The sequence below is a fragment of the Nannospalax galili genome, unplaced genomic scaffold, assembly GCF_000622305.1.
Source record: "Nannospalax galili isolate Female #2095 unplaced genomic scaffold, S.galili_v1.0 scaffold596, whole genome shotgun sequence".
Lineage (NCBI taxonomy): Eukaryota > Metazoa > Chordata > Mammalia > Rodentia > Spalacidae > Nannospalax > Nannospalax galili.
This window is the reverse complement of record NW_008340140.1, coordinates 5,858,501-5,878,963: the sequence shown is the minus strand read 5'-3', so window position 1 is coordinate 5,878,963 and position 20,463 is coordinate 5,858,501. Positions and strand designations below refer to the sequence as shown.

Sequence of the window (20,463 nt, the reverse complement as noted above, 5' to 3'; positions counted from 1 at the left end):
GAGAGAGAGAGAGAGAGAGAGAGAGAGAGAGAGAGAGAGAGCGAGCAGTCAGTCTTGGTAAAAATGCTAATGCAGGTCTTGAACTTGAGGCCTCAGGTGATTCTCCAGTGGCAATCTTTGGAGTTGGGACTCCAGACATAGCCTAGCTCTCCACAGCATGTTTAACACATGGAGGGGCTGGGCTTGATGACACAGGGCTTTATTCCCAGAACAGAGGCAGAGGCAGGCAGATCTTGGTGAGTTCCAAGCCAGCCTGGTCTACATTAAGGCATTTCAGGCCAGCTATGACTACATAAGACCCTGTCTCAAACAAACAAACAAACAAGCAAACAAATGTCCTCTGACATGCAGTGCACAAGCTCCCCTTTCACACAGAGGATATGTGAAATTTAAATATTTTTTAAAACATGGAGCGAACATTGTATGTTTTATTATTTTATTTGTCTGAGTGTTTTGCTTGCATGCCTGTAGAGGGCATCTCTTCCAGAGATATCCTCTGGAATTGGAGTTACATATGGTTAGCTGCCACGTGGGTGCTGGGGATCAAACCTGGATCCTCTGCAAGAGCAGCCAGTGCTCTTAACCCCTGAGTCATCTCTCCAGCTTCTTTGTTTTTTTGGGACAGGGTCTCATGTAGCCCTTGAAGTCCTATGTAGCTGAGGATGACCATGAACTTTGGATCCTTCTGTCTCCATCTTCCCAGTGCATGGACTACAGAGGTAAGCCACCATACTGGGCTGGAGCCAGCATGTAAAAATCTAGGGATGTGGTTCAGTCGATAGAGTACTTGTCTACCAATTATCATGGAGCCAGAGGTTCAGTACCCAGCACCAGTAATCCAGATGTGGTGACATTAGCTGCCTTTCTTTTTTTTGAGACGGTCTCCCTGTAGCCCCAGCCCTGAACTTGCTATGTAGACCAGGCTGGCCTTGAACTCACAGAGGTAGCCTGCCTCTGCCTCCCAAATGCTGGGATTAATGGCATGCACCACCATGCCCAGCTACTAGCTGCCTTTTCCTACCCAGCTGCTTGTTTTCAGAGGCCCCTCATCTCACCTCTCTTCTTCCATTGAAGTCACTCCTGGGCTTTAAGGCTAGAGGGCTCTGTATGGCACAGCAGCTCAGATCCGGGTTCAGTCCTCTACCAGCTGTGTGACCTCAGGCATGCCACATGACCTTCATCCTGTTTCCCCATTTGCAAATGGTGTTGAGTACCCACCCAATTCTGGGGTGTAGGGGCTGCTGGATAGGGCTGGGGTCAGAGCTCAGCAGATATTAAGAAATGGCCCCCCATCCTGGGTTCAAAAGCCCATCTCACAAGTGACCCCAAGACTCTGAAACCCAGTACAAAACACCTACCTCCCGACGTGCAAAGTATTTTTCTATCCTGTGTGACTCAAGTTTGGGTTTGAAGCTTAGACCACATGCTGGACTCAAGCTGGCCTTTCCTCCCACTGGGGTAGGTAGGACCTGAGAACAGGAAGCCAATGAGCTGCCCCTGCACCCTCTGGAGTCCCACTGCTGGCCACACCCACCCGTCACCCAGACTTTTACCACCTTTTCTTCTGAGAACCTCTCTCCCTCCAGTGACTGAGGAAGGGTTGACCCCACCCATCTGGGGGAGGTTTCAGCACTAGCCAATCAGACTTCACCTGGCCACTGACCAAGGTGACTGTCTCAGGGGCAGGCACATTACCCAATCTGGACTGACTGTGAGACCTGATCTCCAATCAAACCCCTGGTCCTTCAGCTGTGACAACAGACCCAACCTGTGTGCTTTGCAGTTTGAGGAGCTGATCATTGGCTATTCATTTCCACTTTCTCTTTCTGTCACCTCACACCTGCCAGTGCTGGGCAGTGCTGGGTATGGGGCCAGGGCTGTGCATGCTACGCAAGCGCAGTCTTCTTTCTGCTTTTTTTCTTAGATTTTTATTATAAGAGTGTTTTGCCAACATGTGTGTATGTACACCAGTAGACGACGTGTGCAATACCCAAGGAGGCCGGGTTGGAGTACCTGGAACCGGAACTGGAATTACCGGCTGTGAGCCACCACGTGGGTGCTGGGAACCAAACCCTGGTCCTTTTCAAGAGTGGCCAGTGCTCTTAATCACAGAGCTGTCTTTCCAGCTCCCCTTCTTTTTACTTTTGAGACAGCCTGGATAAATTGTCCAGGCTGCTCTTCTCTGTAGCCCAGGAATGCCTGGAACTTGCAATCCTCCTGCCTTAGCCTTTTGAATAGCTAGGCTCATAGGCTTGTGCTACCAAACCTGGCCTTGCTTTCTAGCCCTAATGCAATAACAAACAGAAGACCCCTTCCTTCAGTGGTCCCTGATGTAGTGACAAGTCCAGTGACAGGCAAACTTTAAGGAAAATACAGTTATGGGCCACATAATAAATACTGAGGTTTCAGAGATGGCTCAGCAGTTAAAAGCATTTGCTGAGTAATCACTGGGACCAGATTTGGTTCAAAGCACCTATGTAACAAGTGGAGTGTCTCATGTATGCCTATAAACCCTAACTATGAGGGGGGAAGAGACAGGAGGATCACTGGGGCTTGCTGGCACACAGTCTAGCCAAGAGAATGCAATCCCCAGGTTCAGGAAGAGACCCTATAGGAGAATGACAGGACACCCAGTGGCCCTCTTCTGGTCTCCAGGCACACCTGTACACATATTCTCTCAGACAGACAATCTTTTTTTGCTGTGGTTTTTAGGGTTTTTTTTCTAGACAGGTCTCCCCGTGTAGCCTTGGTCAGCCTCAAACTCCAAGTTCCACTTGCCTCCATCTCTCAAGTGCTGGGATTAACGGTGTGTCCCACCATGCCAGCTCAGATATAATCATAAAAACTAATGAAACTATTTTTCAGATTCTTGTCATTTGCGCCTTTAACAAGCCTTTTCCCCCGCTAATTAACAGTGCAGAAACTAGCCTATTTAAATTTTTTTTAATTTAATTTTTTTTTTTTTTTTTTGAGACAGGGTCTCCCAGCAGCCCCAGCTGTCCTGGAACTCACTATGTAGACCAGGCTGGCCTTGCCTCCCTCCACCTGCCTCTGCCTCCCGAGTGCTGGGATCAAAGGCGTGCACCACTACGCCTGGCTATTATTTTTTAATTACGAGTATGTGTGCTGGAGTTACTCATCAGTAACTCAGGTCCATCTGCTGAAAGAATTCTTGAGCAAGGGTCAGAGAGCATTGTTTTAGCATGATCTATGAAAGGTCACTCCCACTCACCCAGCTTTCCTCCCCAAGTGTCTGAACACAGGTCACTCACTGTCTTGGGTGTGGTGTTGCACGCCTGTAATCCCAGCACTGGGGACATGGAGACAAGAGGATAAGGAGTTCAAGACCAACCTCATCTACATCCAGGATGCATGACACCCTGCCTCAGCAAACAAATTCACAGGGCTGGAGATGGCTAAGAGCACTGGCTGCTCTTTCAGAGAACCTGGGTTTGATTCCTCAGCACCCACATGGTGACTAACAACTGTCCCCAGCTCCAGTTCCAGGGGATCTGATGCCCTCTTCTGACCTCCTTGGACATGGGTGCACTTACATACATGTAGGCAATACAGTCACACACATAAAATAGAAACAATAAAATATTATTCTTTATTATTTTATGTGTATGTGTATATTGTCTGTGTGTAGGTAAGTGCACCAGTGCAATGCCCACGGAGGACAGAAGAGGCTATTGGATCCTCTGGAGCTGGAGTTACGGACAACTGTTAGCTGCCATGTGGGTGCTGGGATTCAAACCCAGGTCTTCTGCAAGAACAACCAGTGTTCTTAACCGCTGAGCCATCTCTCCAGCCCCCCAATAAAATGATTTTTTAAAATTCAGTTAACAGCTGGGAATTCTAGTACTTGGGAGGTAGAGGCTAGTAGATCTCTATGAGTTCAAGGCTAACCTGGTCTATATAGTGAGTTTCAGGCCAGCTGTGGCAACAGGGAGACCTTATCTCAAAAAGAACCCCCCCTAAGAAATTCACTTGGTTCAGGCAATAAAGCCCCTTCCTTAGGCCAGTGCTGGGGGCTGGGAATGGTAGAGTCTACCGCAGCTCTGCCCCTCACTCTCCAGTCAGCCAAGAAACACCATGAGGCAGTTAGGTTAAGTAGGCTCTTCCTGCTTTGTTATAAATATATTATATACATCCAAAACATGACCTTAAAATATTACTCCATGTTACAGAAAGATATTAAGGCTTTCTATTATTTACATTGACAAGCAAGCACCTTTAAAAAAAAAAACGACCAAAAATAAAAAAAGCCCTACTTGTTTTTTCTCACACACTGGCCAGAAGGGACACAGCATCCCCTCCCCAAATGACCAAACCCTGTTGCAAGGGCCATGCCCCATAAAGACACCTTCACAGGGAGAACTCAGGTATGGCTGGACATGTGGGCAGAAGTGTGGGTGAGAAGGGGGTGTCCAGACACAGGTGGGGATTCTAGCCTCTGCCGTTAGCTGTCATGGACCCTTGCCCAGCTCTGCCATCCTTGGGTGGCTGCTGGGGCGGTCTGCCCACCCAGGCCCCCCAGGCAGGTCAGTTTGTAGGGCTGAGTGAGGATGATTATCCAGGCACATATGAGTGTCCTGGAGGCACCCTGGATCACTGGGTCCAACAGACCAAGTGAGTCAGAGGCCCTCATGCCAGCCAGGGCTGGGCAGTAGGCAGGTGCTTGGGATGGGGCTGGTTCCTCTTCTGCAGTTAGACTTGGCTTCCAAGCAGCCGGGAGGGCCCAAGGAAAGAACAGGAAAAGAGGAACCGAAAACTTCGTAGCTCAAGTAGTCTGTGTCACTGGGTGTGGGCTGGGGGCGCCCGGGGCCCAGCCCAGGGGACTCCTCTCCACTGGAGAGGCAGGTCAAAGAGGCTGGAATTTGGCAGATGGCTTCAGTTTAGGCCGGGGAAGGCTGGCGACCAGGCAGGGGGCTAGAGATAATCTACTTGATCTTCTGGGCCCACTTCATGTCATCCGCCCGAGGCTTCTCACCAGTCAGGCCTTGGATAATGTCCTCTAGGCGTCGCCAGAAGCCCACCATCTCCAGGGGGTAATTGAGCCAGCCTATGGCAGACATAGTCAGGGGGCTGAGTGAGGAGAGAGTCAGCCTGGGGTGAGACCCCTCAGGAGATAGGGTAAAGAAGGCAGGACATAGAAACCTCCCAGGAGAGGACTTGGGGCCTTCCCGCAAGTCACTAGCTTTCTTAGTGAACACAACTTTTCCCTGGACACAGTGTATGTGTGTCTGATCACCTGGGCCCTCTCTGCTGGGCACTGTGTGCGTGAGTGAGTGAGTGAGTGAGTGAGTGAGTGTGTGTGTGTGTGTGTGTGTGTGTGTGTGTGTGATCACCTGGGCCCTCTCTGCTGGGAACCCTTCCTTGACACCATCTTAGGCAGCAGCCCCAGCCTAGCAATTGTGCATATCTGTATAGCCTTTAAGATTCACCTTCTTTAAATTCATTCTTTCCTGAGTTTTTGTTTGTTTTTTTGAGACACAGTCTCATATAGCCTAGGCTGACCTTATGCATCCCAGGATGACCCTGAACTCTTGATCCTCCTGCCTGCCTCTACCTTGGGATTACAGACATAACACCACTATGCTTGGCTTTTCCTGTTTTTTTTTTTTGTTTGTTTGTTTGAAATAAGGTCTTCTTATATAGCCCAGGCTGGCCTCAAACTCTTGGTCCTCCTGACTCAGCCTCCACAGTGTTGGGAAGACAAGGTATAAGCCACTGTGTCATCAGGACTTTCTCCCTTAACTCCTTTCTGGCCTCAGGTCAGGGTCACCTTCTCAGGGAGGCCTTCCTAGAGCACCCCCTGCCCTTTTAAAGGTGAGGCCTCTATTTCCTGTCCCAGCTCTACTGTGTATTTTATTCACTCCCTATCTCACAACGACATGAGGAGTGTCACAAGGGCAGGGACTCTGCCTATTTTGTTCAGTGCTAGATCCTGAGCCCCGAGCAGTATAAGCACATAATAGGTACTCCACACATGCCTGCTGGCTGGCTGGGTGTCTGGAGTTACAACAGTCTGAAGTAGGGTAGGGCCTTTGTCATGTTCACTGCCCTATCCTTACTTAGCATCTAGAAGAGTGCCTGACACATAGCAGGTGCTCAATAAATGTGCATCCTGGGAACACTGGGTAGACTGGACTGTGTCACCTCTGCCCTCTTGATCCTGGGGATGTACCGCTCACCTGTGGTGATACAGAAGTAGGTCTCATGAGGTGCCACATGGTGGATGCGGTGGTGTTTCCGTGGTAGGATCATGTGCCAGTCCTGCAGGAAGATCACCCACGGTGGCAGCCCAAAGTATGTGTGCGACCACTTGTGGATCTGGTTGGTGAAAGTGCCAAAGATGGTCAGGCAGAAGACGAAACATTCCCAAGGGTACAGCCGTTCCAGGGTTTCTGCAGGGTGGGAAAGAGGGTTGTGAGATATGTGCAGTTGTCCCTCTGGCTGGTGGTCCACTGTCCCTACCCACTGGCCATTGGCAGCTCCCGACCTTCCTGCTGGCCTCAGGCCGCTTGGCCTTCTCTGGGCTAAAGTCTTCAGAGGCTGGAGGGAGCCCAGAGACTAGCTAGGGGTGTGGGCTCTGTAGCTAACTGGGCCTGGGTTCTGATTCCTGCTGCCACTTATGGTTTATGTGAGTGGGGTGGGGACCTATGGCTGGTTCATGGATTTGAGGGAGTCTTTCTTTGGGGAAGGATATCTACAGAGGCAGGGAGGCAGGGCAGAGCCTGAGACTGGGTGAGGACTTTGCCTCAGCCAGGCCTGTGGGCTTCTAGGGTGTCAACAGCCCTCAGAGGCAAAGCTGCAGGCCTGAGGGCTTCCTTACGTGCTGGCTTCAGGCTTATGGACAGGGATCCTCCGGATTCTTCCCACTGAGAGGTGCCACCAGATCTGGCCTTGCCTCATCCACTGATCTGACGGATAGTGGTGAGCTGGCCAGCTTTGGGACAGTTCCTCCACACACTGGCATCGCTTAGGCTTGGGCTCACAACATATACTTTATTTTTATGTGCATAAGTGTTTTGCTTACATGTTATGTAAGTGAACAACATGTACGCAATGCCCAAAGAGGCCAGAAGAGGACATCAGATCCCTTGGAACTAGAGTTAAAATTGTTAGCCACCATGTGGGTGCTGGGAACTGAACCCTGGTCTACAAGAGAAACCAGTGCTCTTAGCCACTGAACCACCTTTCTAGCCCCTTATACTTGTTTTTCAGTGCTGGGCTTGAGCCCAGGGCTTGGGCATGGCAGGCCAGCCGTTGGCCACTGCATCCTACCCCAGCCCTCACAGCACACTTTTTCCTCTAAATAACAAAAGCACAAGGCCTGGCTGCCAGAGATTCATGGGAGGGAACAGCTCAGCTTCGTGGAGCAGGAGGGAAGGAGCATCCTGGGGGGCTGGGGAGGGTAGCTCATTACCTGTCAGAGAGGATGCTCCAAAGGAAGCTGGGAACAGATACGCAATACCCCGTTTTCCATGTACCTCACTAATGGCGTGTACTTTAACAGTGGGAAGAGTAAGCCCTGACACACCCCAGGAGATTCCCGGGGTCTCTGTTCCTGACACCCTTTGGGGAGTGCCACCTGTAGGCCTCACCTGGGCTCTGGGTACAGAACTTGTAGGCCATGTTAAGCAGTGGCAGCAGCGTCACCAGGCAGTTGTCACCATTGGTCTCGATGAAGTCATGCCTCGTGATGGCCGTGGGGTCGATGTGGTGCTCCCGGAACGGCCGGATGAAAGCCTGAGGTGGGTGGGGTGTGGGTACAGCCTGCTGGTCAGCCTGAGGCAGCCCATGTTCTCCAGACCCCCAAAACACCACCAGGGCTCTTTGATCACTGCAGGTCCTGGCACCCCACCACCAACACAACCTCTTCCCAGGCCAAAGTCTGGTGGTGGTCTTCCCCAACTCCTCTGAGCCTCAGTCTCCCCACCTGTGCTGATGGTCGTGGACACAACCTTACCTTGCAACAGGGACTTCTACCATCAAAGGGACCCTGTCTCCCTAAACCCCAAGCTTCTATTGGGAGCAGCTGAGTTTGATGATGGCTGACAGATAAAGCTGACCTTCCTGTGGCTGAATGAGTGTTGACTCAGGAACTGTCACTGAAGCATCCATCCCCCAGACAGTGACTGGCTACAGGATGAGCAGTGTGAGCCCTGCTGGACCCATGGGAACATGTGCTAGGAGTCTGATTACCACTGGGGGAAGGAACTCATGGAAGCCAGGAGCCCCAGTCTGCATCCACCAGGGAAGATGGAGAGTGACCCTCCACCTCAGCCGTGCTTTAAACCGGTGCCAGGAAGAGTGAGAGCACTCACCTGATGAAACCAGCCTGACTTCAGTTCTCTGCCACAACCCAGAAAGCGTAAGCAACAAAGGGTAAAATCTAATTGAGACACGGAAGGCCGAGAGGGACAGACTAAGCTAGGCTAGGATTCAAGGGCAAGCTCCCATGAGGCTGTCTGAGCCGCCTGCAGCCCACCTGATGTCTCTGCTGCTATGGAAAGCAGGGGATTCCTGGTCCAGTCTTGGAACAGAGTGTGAAGACTGACTCTGGGGTTTAGTCCCATCTTCCAGACAGGGAAACTGAGGCTCTGAGAGGAAAGGGACTCACCCAGGATCACGCAGCCCGACATACGCACCTTCCCCACCACTGGTAGATCCACAGAGCCCCACGTGTCGGCACCCCAGTGCACCAGACCAGACAGGAAGTCAGCGATGAGGGCTCCCATGACTGTGGACAACAAGCATGTGAGCTGGGGCAGGGGACACACGGAGACATCCCCACCTCCCTCATTAGCAGTCACTCATCTGCTTATTGGCCACGCACTTGCTCATCCATCAAGGGAGAGAGGTGAGAGCCTGGGCCTCATACTCCAGGCCCTGGTCTGCCCTGAACTTGCTCTGTCTGAAGCAGAGGCCAGGACTCACCACAGTTTTGGGAGTCCAGAGAGAGTGAAGTGGGCATGCTTAGAACAGCAGCCTTCTCTAGGGTGGTAGCCCCCTTCTCTCCACCCCACAGCGGCACATGCAGGGAGTCCACTGTGCTGTGGTGGCTGGAGAAATGTCCTCCTAGACTGACTTTCAAAAGGACCTCTCCTGAGCTGGTGTCGGGGCTCCTACCCAGAATCCCAGCACTTGGGAGGCTGAGGCAGGAGGAGCCAGAACTTGAGGCTAGCCTGGGCTCCACAGTGAAATAAAAGCAGTACCTCACCCACAAACAAGCCACTTTCCTCACCCCCCACCTAGCTTTCATCAGTAATAGACAAAATCAGAGCTGGAGAGGTGGCTCAGAAGTTAAATGCTGTTCTTTTTTGTTTTTTAACTTTTTAAAAAAATTTATTATTTTTTAAATTTTACGTGTGTGTGTGTATTGCCTGCATGTATGTAAGTGCACTCGTGTCATAGGTCAGAAGAGGCTGTTGGATCCCCTAGGACCGGAGTTACAAGTTGTTAGCTGCCATGTGGGTGCTGGGATTCGAACCCGGGTCTTCTCCAAGAACAACCAGTGTTCTTAACTGTTGAGCCATCTCTCCAGCCCTGCACGTTACTTAACCTCTCTTGTGTCCCAGTTTCGTCTTGTAAGATGGGAGTGATAAAGATTATAAAGAATGCCTTTTATCAAGTGCTCTCTCATTTAACACTTAGGTGCTTTACCTGTGTCTTTCCATCTGTCGGTAGCATTTTAACACGCTCACTTTACAGAGAGAGAACCAGAGGCCTGGAGAGAAGTAGCTAGGCCCAGGTCACACACATGGCAAGTGGCATAGCCTGGCTCCTAACCTGTCTTGAGATTCAAATCTAGCTCGGCAGTACGTACTATGATCTACGTAAGTGTGGGGAAACCAAGGCACAGTGACCAGCAGTATAAGTGGACACTTTATACTGTCCTCCCCTCACTCCTGTAGCCCGTGATTTTTTTGCCACCCAAGCCTCCTCCTCTGAGCCTTTGTCTGTGCTGTTCCTCTGCTTGAAACCTTCCCCCTTTTCCAGACCACCACAGCTTGTTTCCTCACAATCATCAGGTCCTAGCTCCATGTGCTAGCTGGTTCTGGCCTAACTGGGGCCACACTGCCTGCCGAACTTCCAACTGGTTTCTCTAAGGATGTTCATTCTTTGCCATTTTTACTGCAGTAAAATTCCAAATCTGGGACTGGCACTGTAGGCTCTTTTATTTAGAGCTAGACCCCATGCTCTGGCACATCTGTGGGCTAAATGGTGCTTGGCACACAGTAGGCCTGCAGTACATAGTGTGTTTCAGCCAATCAAGCCACATTCTGTGAGAACCCATTGTGTACTGAGCTCAAAGGTCAGAAACACACTGACCCCGAGCTTACCGACAAGGGCTGAGGATGACCTGGACAGCTGTGTGCTCTCAGCTTTCCTGCACTGCTGCTCTTTGTAAACTGGGTGTCCAAGGCCCAAGTTCTCTGAGTAGCAATGATGTCCTCAGTCCCTTGGTGACACCTGTCAGAGCCTAGGGTACTCTGAGGGCTGCAAGCAATCCCTAGGATAACTCTCTGAGTTGGGAGAAACTGGTGACCTAGGGGACAGATTTAAGAGTGTGGGCCAATGTGGGAATGCATCTGACTTAAGGGCAGATGCTGAAGTCAGGCCTTTAGAAGCTGGGATATACCCCTCTATCTAGCTACACACTTATCTATCCATCCACCATCTATCCATCTACCCATCCCGAGTATAGGAGGGACAGTGGGCAGATAGTGACATAGTTTCATGCAGGCACTGCACTTTCTCAGGGCTAAGAGTATGTGGGAGGCCAGCAGGCAACATGGCGCAGCTGTGCCTGCTGGCACACAGAAGCCGAAGGGTAGAGGGGTGCCACTGCCTGAGGCAAAGGACTTGCTGCTCCCCTGCACACAGCAGGGGTGGTGGTTTGAATGAAAATGTCCCCCATAGGCTCCAAGTATTTGGACATTTTGTCCCCAGATGATGGCGCTGTTCTGGGAGGTCTTAGAAGGTGTGGCTAGCCTGGAGGAAGCACGTCACTGGGGTTGGGCTCAGAGAGTTCTAAAGCCTTGCCAGATCTCCAGTTGCTCTCTGCTTCCTGTGCCTGCGTGATGACACACGTAGCTTCTGCTGCTCCTCCTCCAGCCACCTCTGCCACATGCCTCCCTGCCATGATGGACTGTAATTCCCCTGGAACTGTAAGCTCAAATAAACTCTTCCTTCTATAAAATGCTTTGGTCAGTGTTTCTATCACAGCAACAGAAAAGTAACAGCAGGCCTAAGGCATCATTAGAGCACCTACCTGTACTGTGGATGGTATGCATATATTGCTTCTAGTTGCCATGAGAGACAAGAGGCCATGTGGCCCAGGGCTACAGGGAGGAGGAACCGTGTGGCGGGGCGATAGAGGAGAGAGAGAGAGAGAGAGAGAGAGAGAGAGAGAGAGAGAGAGAGAGAGAGAGAGAGGCAGCGGGGGAGGGCTGGGGCCTTTCTTTTGGCACACTGCTGTGTGACCTCAGGTAAGCCTGAGCCTCTGTGTATGACTGACGGCAGGTGGGCCTCTTGCCACCTGAACCTCTATGTCTTTACCTGCATGAGGGCAGTTGATGTCTTCAGAGGCCTGTCCCAATGCCATTAGTTGATGGCAACTTTAAACATGCCTTCAGGACAAACAGTTACAGGGGAAGAGACTGGGTGCCTGTGGTATAGCCTAGAGGGCCCTCCAAGGCTCCTAGTCCGAAGTGCTTCCCTTTCCCAGTCACAGCTCACATTAGGTGACAACTGTGCTTAACTGGCAGGCAGTGATGGTGTGGGTCTGCATGGCTCCAGGTCTCCTGATATGAGGCTGCACCTATAGTTAGTGGGCTGTAAGCCACGCAGGAGCTGCGAGTCCAGGCATGAAAACTACCAGTTATCGTGGCTACATCTCAGTGCTGTGGTCATCACATGGGGGTGGGATCACCACAATGCCTTGTTACAAGTAATTTTGGTTCTTGGGTTTAGTACATTCCCAACCCCTAGCAGGCTCCCTCTCACCCCCTACTCTAGGTATTCACAGACAGACCTGCTTCTGTCTGTTCTAGGACTTCATATTGTATGTTAAATCATGATATGCATGCTCTTTGTCTGGCTTACTTTATTACTCCAGTTCATCTGTAGTCCCATGTGTCATGTATGCTGGTCATTCCCTTTTTGCTACTGAGTAGTATTCCATTATCTAGTGGAGTGCATAGTGTGCTCCATTCAGCTACTGTTCGACTCCAACTACAGTGCTCATTCATTGAGAAGCCTGTGTGCTCACAGATACCTTCATTTCTCTGAGTAAAGATGGCAGAGATATTTGTGTTTTTAAGACAGAATCTTATGGAGTTCATGCTGGCCTTGAACTCCTGATCTTCCTGCCTCAACCTCCCGAGTACTGGGATGATAGGTATACACTCCCACAGTTGTGCAAGTTCAGTCACTCCCTCCAAAGCAAAGGAGAGAGTGACATGGGAGAAACTGGGAGATGCTCCCTGATCCGGGGCAAAGTGACCACACAGTGGCAAGCTGTGCTGACCTCTGCCTTTGACAAAACCAAAATGATCTCAGAGGAGCACGTTGCTTGCCTAGCATGTATAAGGGGCTGAGTTCTATCCCTAGTATCGCCCAAAAGCAGAGAACACAGGCCAGATGCAGTTGTGCACCTCTGCAATCCCAGCACTCAGGAGGCTGAGGCTGGGGGATCAAGAATCAAGGTCAGTCTGAGCTACATAGTGAGTTCAAGGCCAGTGTGGGCTACATGAGATCCTGACTTACAAAACTAAGCAAGAGTCTACATGCTAGTATACATCTTCCATGCCAGCATTCAGGAGGCAAAAGCAGGCAGCTCTCTGTGAATTTGAGGGCAGCTTAGTCTATATAGAGGGTTCCAGGACAGCCAGGGCTATATGGGGGGGGGAGGTTGAGACTGCCACAGCTCAATGGTCCTCAATTAGGATTGTGACAAGTGACCACACTGGTATGCTACATGGGCTGGTGGGATGTTGGTGAAGACTGAGGAAATGGAATCGAACGTGGAACTCATATACAAAACAGTAACACTGGCCACTGTCAAATACAAGAACTTGTGCAGGACTTAAAACACTCGAAGCTGCTCCTGTAAATCCTAAACTGACCTAAGAAACAGTCTGCTGGGCTGGTGCTTGGTTGATAGAGCACTGCTTAGCATACCACAAAGCCTTGGCTTCTACCCCAGCACCGCATCAACAGGTGTGGTGGCACAAGCACTTGTCACTGCAGCACTTGGGAGGTGGAGGCAGGAGGACCACAAATTCAAGGTCATCTTTGGCTATACAGAGTTCAAGACCAACTTGGGATACATGAGACCCTGTCTCAAAAGAAAACAAAATAAAACAGAGGCCCGAGAGATGGCTCAGCAGTTGAGAGCACTGGCTGCTCTTGCAGAGGGCCTGAGTTTGATTCCCAGCACCTACATGTCAGCTAACAATCATCTGTAACCTCAGTTCCAGGGAAATCTGACGGCCTCTTCTGACCTCCAATGGACACTGCACAATATGGGTACACACATACATGCATATAAAAAAACAACAAAAAAAATGTTTTTAAAAAACCCCAAAACAAAACAATAGAAGCTGGAGAGATGGCTCAGTGGTTAAGAGTACTGGCTGCTCTTGCAGAGGACCTGGGTTCAACTCTTAGCACCCACATGGTGGCTAATTCCTAATGCCAGTTTCAGGGGATCTGATGCCCTCTTCTGGCCTCCTTGGGCATTGCACAACGTGGGTGCACTTACACACAGGTAAAACACACACATTAAAAAATATATATATTTAAAAAAATCTACTCGGCAGTGTAACCTCCCTTCATGTGCAGTGATAGGCCCAGCCACACCTGACCTTCCTTCCAGAGGGCATTGCTAGGGTCACTCACAATGGTTCACGCTCAGGCTCACATCCAGGTGTGGGAAATGAAGTCGCAGAGGACAACCAGCAGAGGGTAATCAAACAGAAGAAAAATGGACAGAGATCTGGCTGGGCTGGGCTGGCAGTTCCCCCTGGCCTGAGTCTTGCATCCTTCTGTGAGCCTCAGTCTTTCTACCTGTCAGACAGCCAGCACCTGTCCCCTAGAGGTTGCTGGCAGAGTGGGGACTGGTATCCCAGGTGAGAGGGGCTTTCCCTTCCCTCCCTGCAGGAAGAAATGGCCCTGCAATCCCTGGGGCGGGGTAATTGTTTCTAGGGCACCCATTCTAGGCCACCCAGCTGCCTTTGAGGCCCCTTTAACGGGGTGGGTGGCAGCTGGTTTACCTTGGTAATCATCCTTCCCTGCAGACTGGGAAGAGGACAGGGGACAGGAATGCTTCTATCCAGGCCTCTTCCAGCTTGCCTGTGACACCCTGAAGGCTGGGGTGGGGATGAGGAGAGGTGACACACAGGTGGACACAGGCCCTGAGTGTCTATATAATCTCTTGATGCCCCAGGCAGCATGACCTCCTGACCTCATTGCTGACCCCTGCACTTCTTGTGTTGGGTTTCCTGTGCTAGCTGCTGGGTCAGTCTCCCTTCTTCCATCTCTAGGGGACCCCCCAATCCCCTTTCAAGGAGTGTACTGTGTTCTCCCCAAAACAGCTTGGACACCCACCGCTCACTGGTCACCAGTCACTATAAAGTGCCCTTGGCACAGTTACTGGTAACCTTCAGGGCCAAGTCCCTTTGCTGGGCATCATAGTGGTGGCCACCCAAGTCTATTGACAGTCTGCTCTGGGCCCCGGCTACCCTTGAGGCTCTCTCCACCCCTTGGGTGCCTACCTCTGGATGTCTGGGCTTCTATCCAGTTTCCCTCAGGCCCCCCTCTCTCCCTCCACTGTCATCCTCCCATGGCTTAGGCTGATCCCAGGATCACACCTGACCCCGCCACCTACCCACAACAGCCTGACCGCATGTGGTTCACCACATAGCTCATCTGAGTTTGGAAAATCCATCAAGTTTGGAAAGTCCATCCGTACCTCCTCCCTCACCTCCTTCAGGCTGTAGCAAATGTGGCTTTATCTCAATCTGGTCTCCAGCATTGCATCACACAAGCCTGGCTTTACCAACTAGATACCTCTGATTTCCGGGGCTGCCTGGGGTGCGGGGAACCTCTGGGGAGATAGGGACGAGCTGGCACTGTGCCCTCAGTGCCAGTCTGCGTGTTAATAGACAAATCAGGGCGGCTATTTAAATCGATTGCGGATTGTGCAAACACTGCTATCAGGATATTACCTGCCCTTATCAGCCCATGAGCTGCTGAATTTGGCCATGCCATGCTGGACTGTGAGGACCTGTGAGGACTGGGCTGGGAGATCAGGGAGGGAGAGGATGACCTGACTATACAGCACACAGCTGGACCCACTGCAGGGGGTCTGCTTCTGGCCAGGGAGGGTGTGTTTGGAGAGCCAAGGCTGTTGGCATTGGTAAGAGTCGGTGGCCAGAGGATGGTGCCAGAAACCTTGAAAGAGGTTGCTACCAAGAATGTGAGGTGGCCAGTGTGGGGTGGGACCCCAGCAGGAGCTCACAGAACGGCCACTGTTAATTTGAGCAGGGGCTGAGGTACAGCCTTGGCTACTGTCCCTTCCAGACCTCGTCCCACTACTGCTCTGGAGCCTGCACTGCACAGCCCCGATGGCCAAGTATGCAGGATGAGGCTCACGACATCTGCCACTTGCTGTAGCCACCCTGGCTGAGGTTCTGCCTTCCTCTCTGCACTAAGTCTGTTGGGATGGTTGGGGGTGCCTCCCAACTCCCAACAAGGAGTCCGAGGGGGGCTGATGGCTCTCCAGCATGGGGTAGGCTAACGTCTGCCTTGCACTGGCAGTGCCCCTCAATGCCCTGGACCCAGAGGGTTAGCAGGCCTCCATGCTATGGGCTTAGGTGACCAAATGCTTTTAATGAGAGTAGAGTACCAAAATCCATAGGGAGGCTCGGGTCGGACCAAGAGCACCAACACCCTGTGGTCAGCCCAGGAGTCTAGGACGGGGTAAACTCTTGTGCCAGAGGACAGAGGTCTGAAAAGGAGTCCGCTACAGCCAGGGGTACCAGCAGACATTACTGCCTACTCTGTGCTTCTGGTTAGACGGGACTCCAGGGCTGGAGAGATGGCTCAGCGGTTAAGAACACTGTTCTTGCAGAAGACCCAGCTTCGAATCCCAGCACCCACATGGCAGCTGTTCCAAGGGATCTGACAGCTTCTTCTGTCCTCCGAGGGCATTGCAGGCACAAGTGCACTTACCTACATGCAGGCAATACACGCATACACATAAAATAAAAATAATAGCTGGGCGTGGTGGCACACGCCTTTAATCCCAGCACTCTGGAGGCAGAAGCAGGCAAATCTTTGAGTTCAAGGCTAGCCTGGTCTACATAGTGAGTTCTAGGACAGCTTGGGCTACAGGGAGACCCTGTCTCAAAAAGACCAAAAAATTAGTTAATAATTAAAAAAGAGCACTGCTTTTGCAGAGGACCTGGGTTTGATTTCCAGCACCCACATGGTGGCTAACAACTGTCTATAACTCTAGTTCCAGGGGATCTGACGCGTTCTTCTGACCTCCAGGGACAATACATGACATGGGTGCATGTACATACATGCAAGCAATACACTCATACACATAAAATAAAAATAATAAAATATGCTGGGCGTGGTGGTGCATGCCCTTAATCCCAGCACTCGGGAGGCAGAGGCAGGCGGATCTCTGTGAGTTCAAGGTCAGCCTGGTCTACATAGTGAGTTCCAGGGCAGCTGGGGCTACAGGGAGACCCTGTCTCAAAAAGACAAAAAAATAAATAAATAAATAAATAAAAATATATATCTATATCTATATATCTATATCTATATATATATAGATATATAGATATAAAAATTGAAGTCTGAATTGAGAGAGAATGAGCAGGGGTGGGGAAATAGTGACAGGGCTTTTTTTTTTTTTTCAATTAAGATGTATTTGAGCCGGGTGTGGTAGCACATACCTTTAGTTCCAGCACGTGGGAGGCAGACCTCTGCAAGATCCAGGGTAGCCTTGTCTACTTAGTGAATTCTAGACTGGCTGGGACTATAGGATACTATGTCTCATTAGTCCCCCCCACCCCCCAATTTTGTTTGTTTTTATGTGTATGTATATGCACCACATGTGCAGATGACCTTGGAGGCCAGAAGAAGGCACTGGATACCCTGGAACTAGAGTTACAGGTGGTTCTGAGCCACCCAACCTCAGTGCCAGGAACTGAACCCACCCAGGTCTTCTGCAAGAGCAAGTGCTCTTTACTGTTGAGTCATCTATCCAGTCTCCTTTTTAAATGATAGTATGTAGCTCTGGCTGGCCTGGAACTTGATATGTAGACCCAGCTTGGTCTTGAATTCACAGAGATTCACCTGCCTCTTCCTCCCAAGTGCTGGGACCAACAGGACTATTTTTGAGAGGTCATCGAGGAGGGCTGCCTAGGCAGGTAGCCTCTCAGCTGATCTTGGGGATTGACTGTGTAGTATCCTAAGGGCTCTAGGCACAGCAAACAGCTTGTGCAAAGGTCCTGAGGTAGGGGTGTGTCTGACAGTGAGTGGCCATCTTGGAAGGACAGGGACAAATAGAGGTGGCTAGGGGTTGGGGGGAGGCGCAGCAAGTGGAGTTGCCATCATGTCAGCACCATAAGCAGGCAGTGGCCAGCCTGAAAGAGGTTCTAACACAACCCCCAGAATGGAAGGTGGGGTGAAGAAGGAAGCAGGGCAAATAGCTGGGAAAAGGGGATGGGGGAAGGGTCGTTGGATCGTTTTGTTTGGTTTCGTTTTTTGTCTTTTTGAGACAGGGTTTCCCTGTAGCCCCAGCTGGCCTGGAACTCACTATGTAGACCAGGCTGGCCTTGAACTCAAAGATCCACCTGCCTCTGCCTCCCAAGTGCTGGGATTAAGGGTGTGCGCCACAATACCCAGCTTCGAGAAACATTCTGAATGCTACGGATAGAACCTAATAGACAGGAAGCAGGGATAACATCATAATGCTGGGCCCCAAGAAACAGGGCAGTGGAATGCCACCAAGATGGTAGGTGGGGCCTCCACAGCTTGTCTTCAATGCAAGTGCCCTAGGATTCCTTGTCAACACTCACCAACACCCAGGATGACAAGAGGCATGTGGTCCCAGCGGGCCAGCAGCAGAAGGTGGACCAAGTTGTGGGCGATGAGGCTGAAGCACAGGATCACAGAACACCATTCCTGGAGGCGCTTGCCTGTGGGGAGATAAGAGTCAAGTGAGGGCGCAGGCCATGGGGACCCTCAGCAGTACAGAAGTGTGCCGTGCCAAGCATGTCTGCCCACCCATTTCATAGACATCACTAAGGCCCAGAGAAGGCACTGGTGAAGCAGGACGGTGGACGCATGTCTGTGAGCTAGATATGCAAGTGCCAATTCTTTGACAGACAGGACCTATTGCTGGTCTCTCCTGAAGCGCTCTAGGGATGGGACTCCTGAGGGAGCTTGAATGACTTCTGTTTTAACTGGAAGAGTTCTGGCCCCACCTGTTCCCCCCGGTAGGTGCTCATCTGAGGGGAGAGACCACAGCTGGTCTCTAATCCCTCAAGAAAGGGAAGGTTGGAGCCTGTCCAGACTCCATATGGCAGGGTACAGGCAATGAGCTGGAAGGTCAAAGAAACTTACAGGGTTGGCTAACTAGCTACTCGTAATCAGACAGCAGTGTGGCCCCTGAAGGCTACAGGAGGACCAACAAGGATCCAGACCTCAGACCTCTGAATGGTGCCTATTTATAGACACACAAGTTCAGACAAATGGAGTCACCCCAAAGCGGTGGGCATTCAAAACTATGGACAGACCCAAGTGTCCATGGCCTGGGGACCAGCCATAGTCCCCCCAGAATCAGAGCTTCTCTGTGGCTAGGATAAAGCCTGGGAGGCCGTCTGCACATGGGTACACACAGGCACTGGGGTCATTTCACAAGGGGGTTGTGATGGCTAATCCTGGGTGTCAACTTGACTGGATCTGGGATTAACTGAAATGAGAGAGATCTTAATTGGGTCATCTGAAGCTGGAAGACACACCCTAAATGTGGGTGTTACCTTCTGATGACAGCCCTATAAAAGGCCAAGGCAGAGGAGACTGCCAGGCTTTTTGCTGCTTGCCTTCTCTCTTGCAGGTGAGTTCGTCTTGCTGCTGCAGAATGAAGACTACCCGATCCTTTGGAATTCATCAGGCTTTCAGTGCCAGATTGGAACTACTGAGACATCCAGCCTCGTGGACTGAGCGACCACGGATTCTCAGCCTCTCCAGTGTGGTGCAGCCATCGTTGGACTACTTGGACTTTATCTTGTGAGCCAAGTGGATAAATCCCTATACATATGTATTCATTCTACTGGTTCTGTTTCTTTGGAGAACCCTGACTGATTGCTGTGACAGACCTGACCCAGTTGTTTTGGGGAGGACTGTGGAAGTGTTTGGAACTTTGGGCTGGAAAAGCCATTGCGTGCTCAGAGTTTGTTGCTGTGGAGCTCAGAACAGTTATGCTGAAAGAGTTGTAGACGATAGAGGCCTGGCTTGTGAAGCTTCAAAGGGAAACAGAGACCATGAGGGCTGTTTGTGTGAGATTTTGAATTAAGAATCTATGGGTTCTGGTTGGCTGGGGCTGTAGAATCAGCTGTGATTAGAAGAGACCAGAACCTAAAGTAAAACCTTTGCTTTACTGGGACAATTGATGCTGGTTAGCTGGGGCTGAAAAATCAGCTTTAAGTATCAAGATACCAGCATCATTGTGGTGAAGTCTTCTGGGAGGTGTTTCCTCAGGGTCAGCACACAGAGGGGACCCGAGCCTCTATCTCAGTCTGGAAGCAGGAAATATGTAAGAGTCTCCTGCATGGTTCTGGTGTTGAAAGCATGAAGGGGTCACAGAGAGCAGCCAAGGCTTGGCACTCTGAGAGGCCAAGAAAGGCCATAGGTAAAAGTGCAGCTTCAGTTGCAGTGAAGACCCCAGGATTTAAGGGGTCATGGAGAGAATCTGAGGCTTTGCACCCCAAGAGGCAAGAAGAGGCCATTGGTGAAGGTGCAGCCTCAGTTTGAGTGGAGATTCCAGCTTTTTGGCGATGCCGGGACCATGGGATGACCACCAAGAACAGCAGTAGGTGTGGAATGGAGCTGGCCTGGGTCTGTGGACAAGCTGAATGTGCTGTAGATGGCAGAGTCAAAGAAGTGGAGCTGCCAGTACCCTTTGGAGCCCAGAAGATCGTGAGTGAATCCCAGATGTCCAGCTTTGAGCTACTTTGGTAGACTTTGGATTTGCTTAGGTGTGCCCGATTCTTCCCTTTGAAATAAGACAGTGCTTGTTTTGGATTTTACAGAAGCCCACCCACAGTTAAGAGACTTTTAAAAGAGACTATGGACTTTTAAGGGTTTGGATTTTTTAGGGACTGTGGGTTTTTAAGTTTGTACTGTCTTATGTTGTGATATTAATGTTAA

The 20,463-nt window shown here is 50.9% G+C and overlaps 1 protein-coding gene across 1 annotated transcript in view; it reads right to left on the bottom strand.

Annotated features, from left to right (window-relative positions):
• Positions 1–4,104: 4,104 nt before the first annotated feature.
• The window catches only part of LOC103735785 (transmembrane protein 189), a gene marked incomplete at its 5' end in the record, with an annotated part of 23,435 nt that continues 7,076 nt past the window's right edge, over positions 4,105–20,463 (bottom strand). The window contains 5 exons of the mRNA XM_017798684.2: positions 4,105–5,065; positions 6,198–6,410; positions 7,611–7,755; positions 8,658–8,749; positions 18,111–18,230. Coding sequence (XP_017654173.1) covers positions 4,944–5,065; positions 6,198–6,410; positions 7,611–7,755; positions 8,658–8,749; positions 18,111–18,230 — 692 coding nt within the window. The remainder of the gene's footprint in view (positions 5,066–6,197; positions 6,411–7,610; positions 7,756–8,657; positions 8,750–18,110; positions 18,231–20,463) is intronic.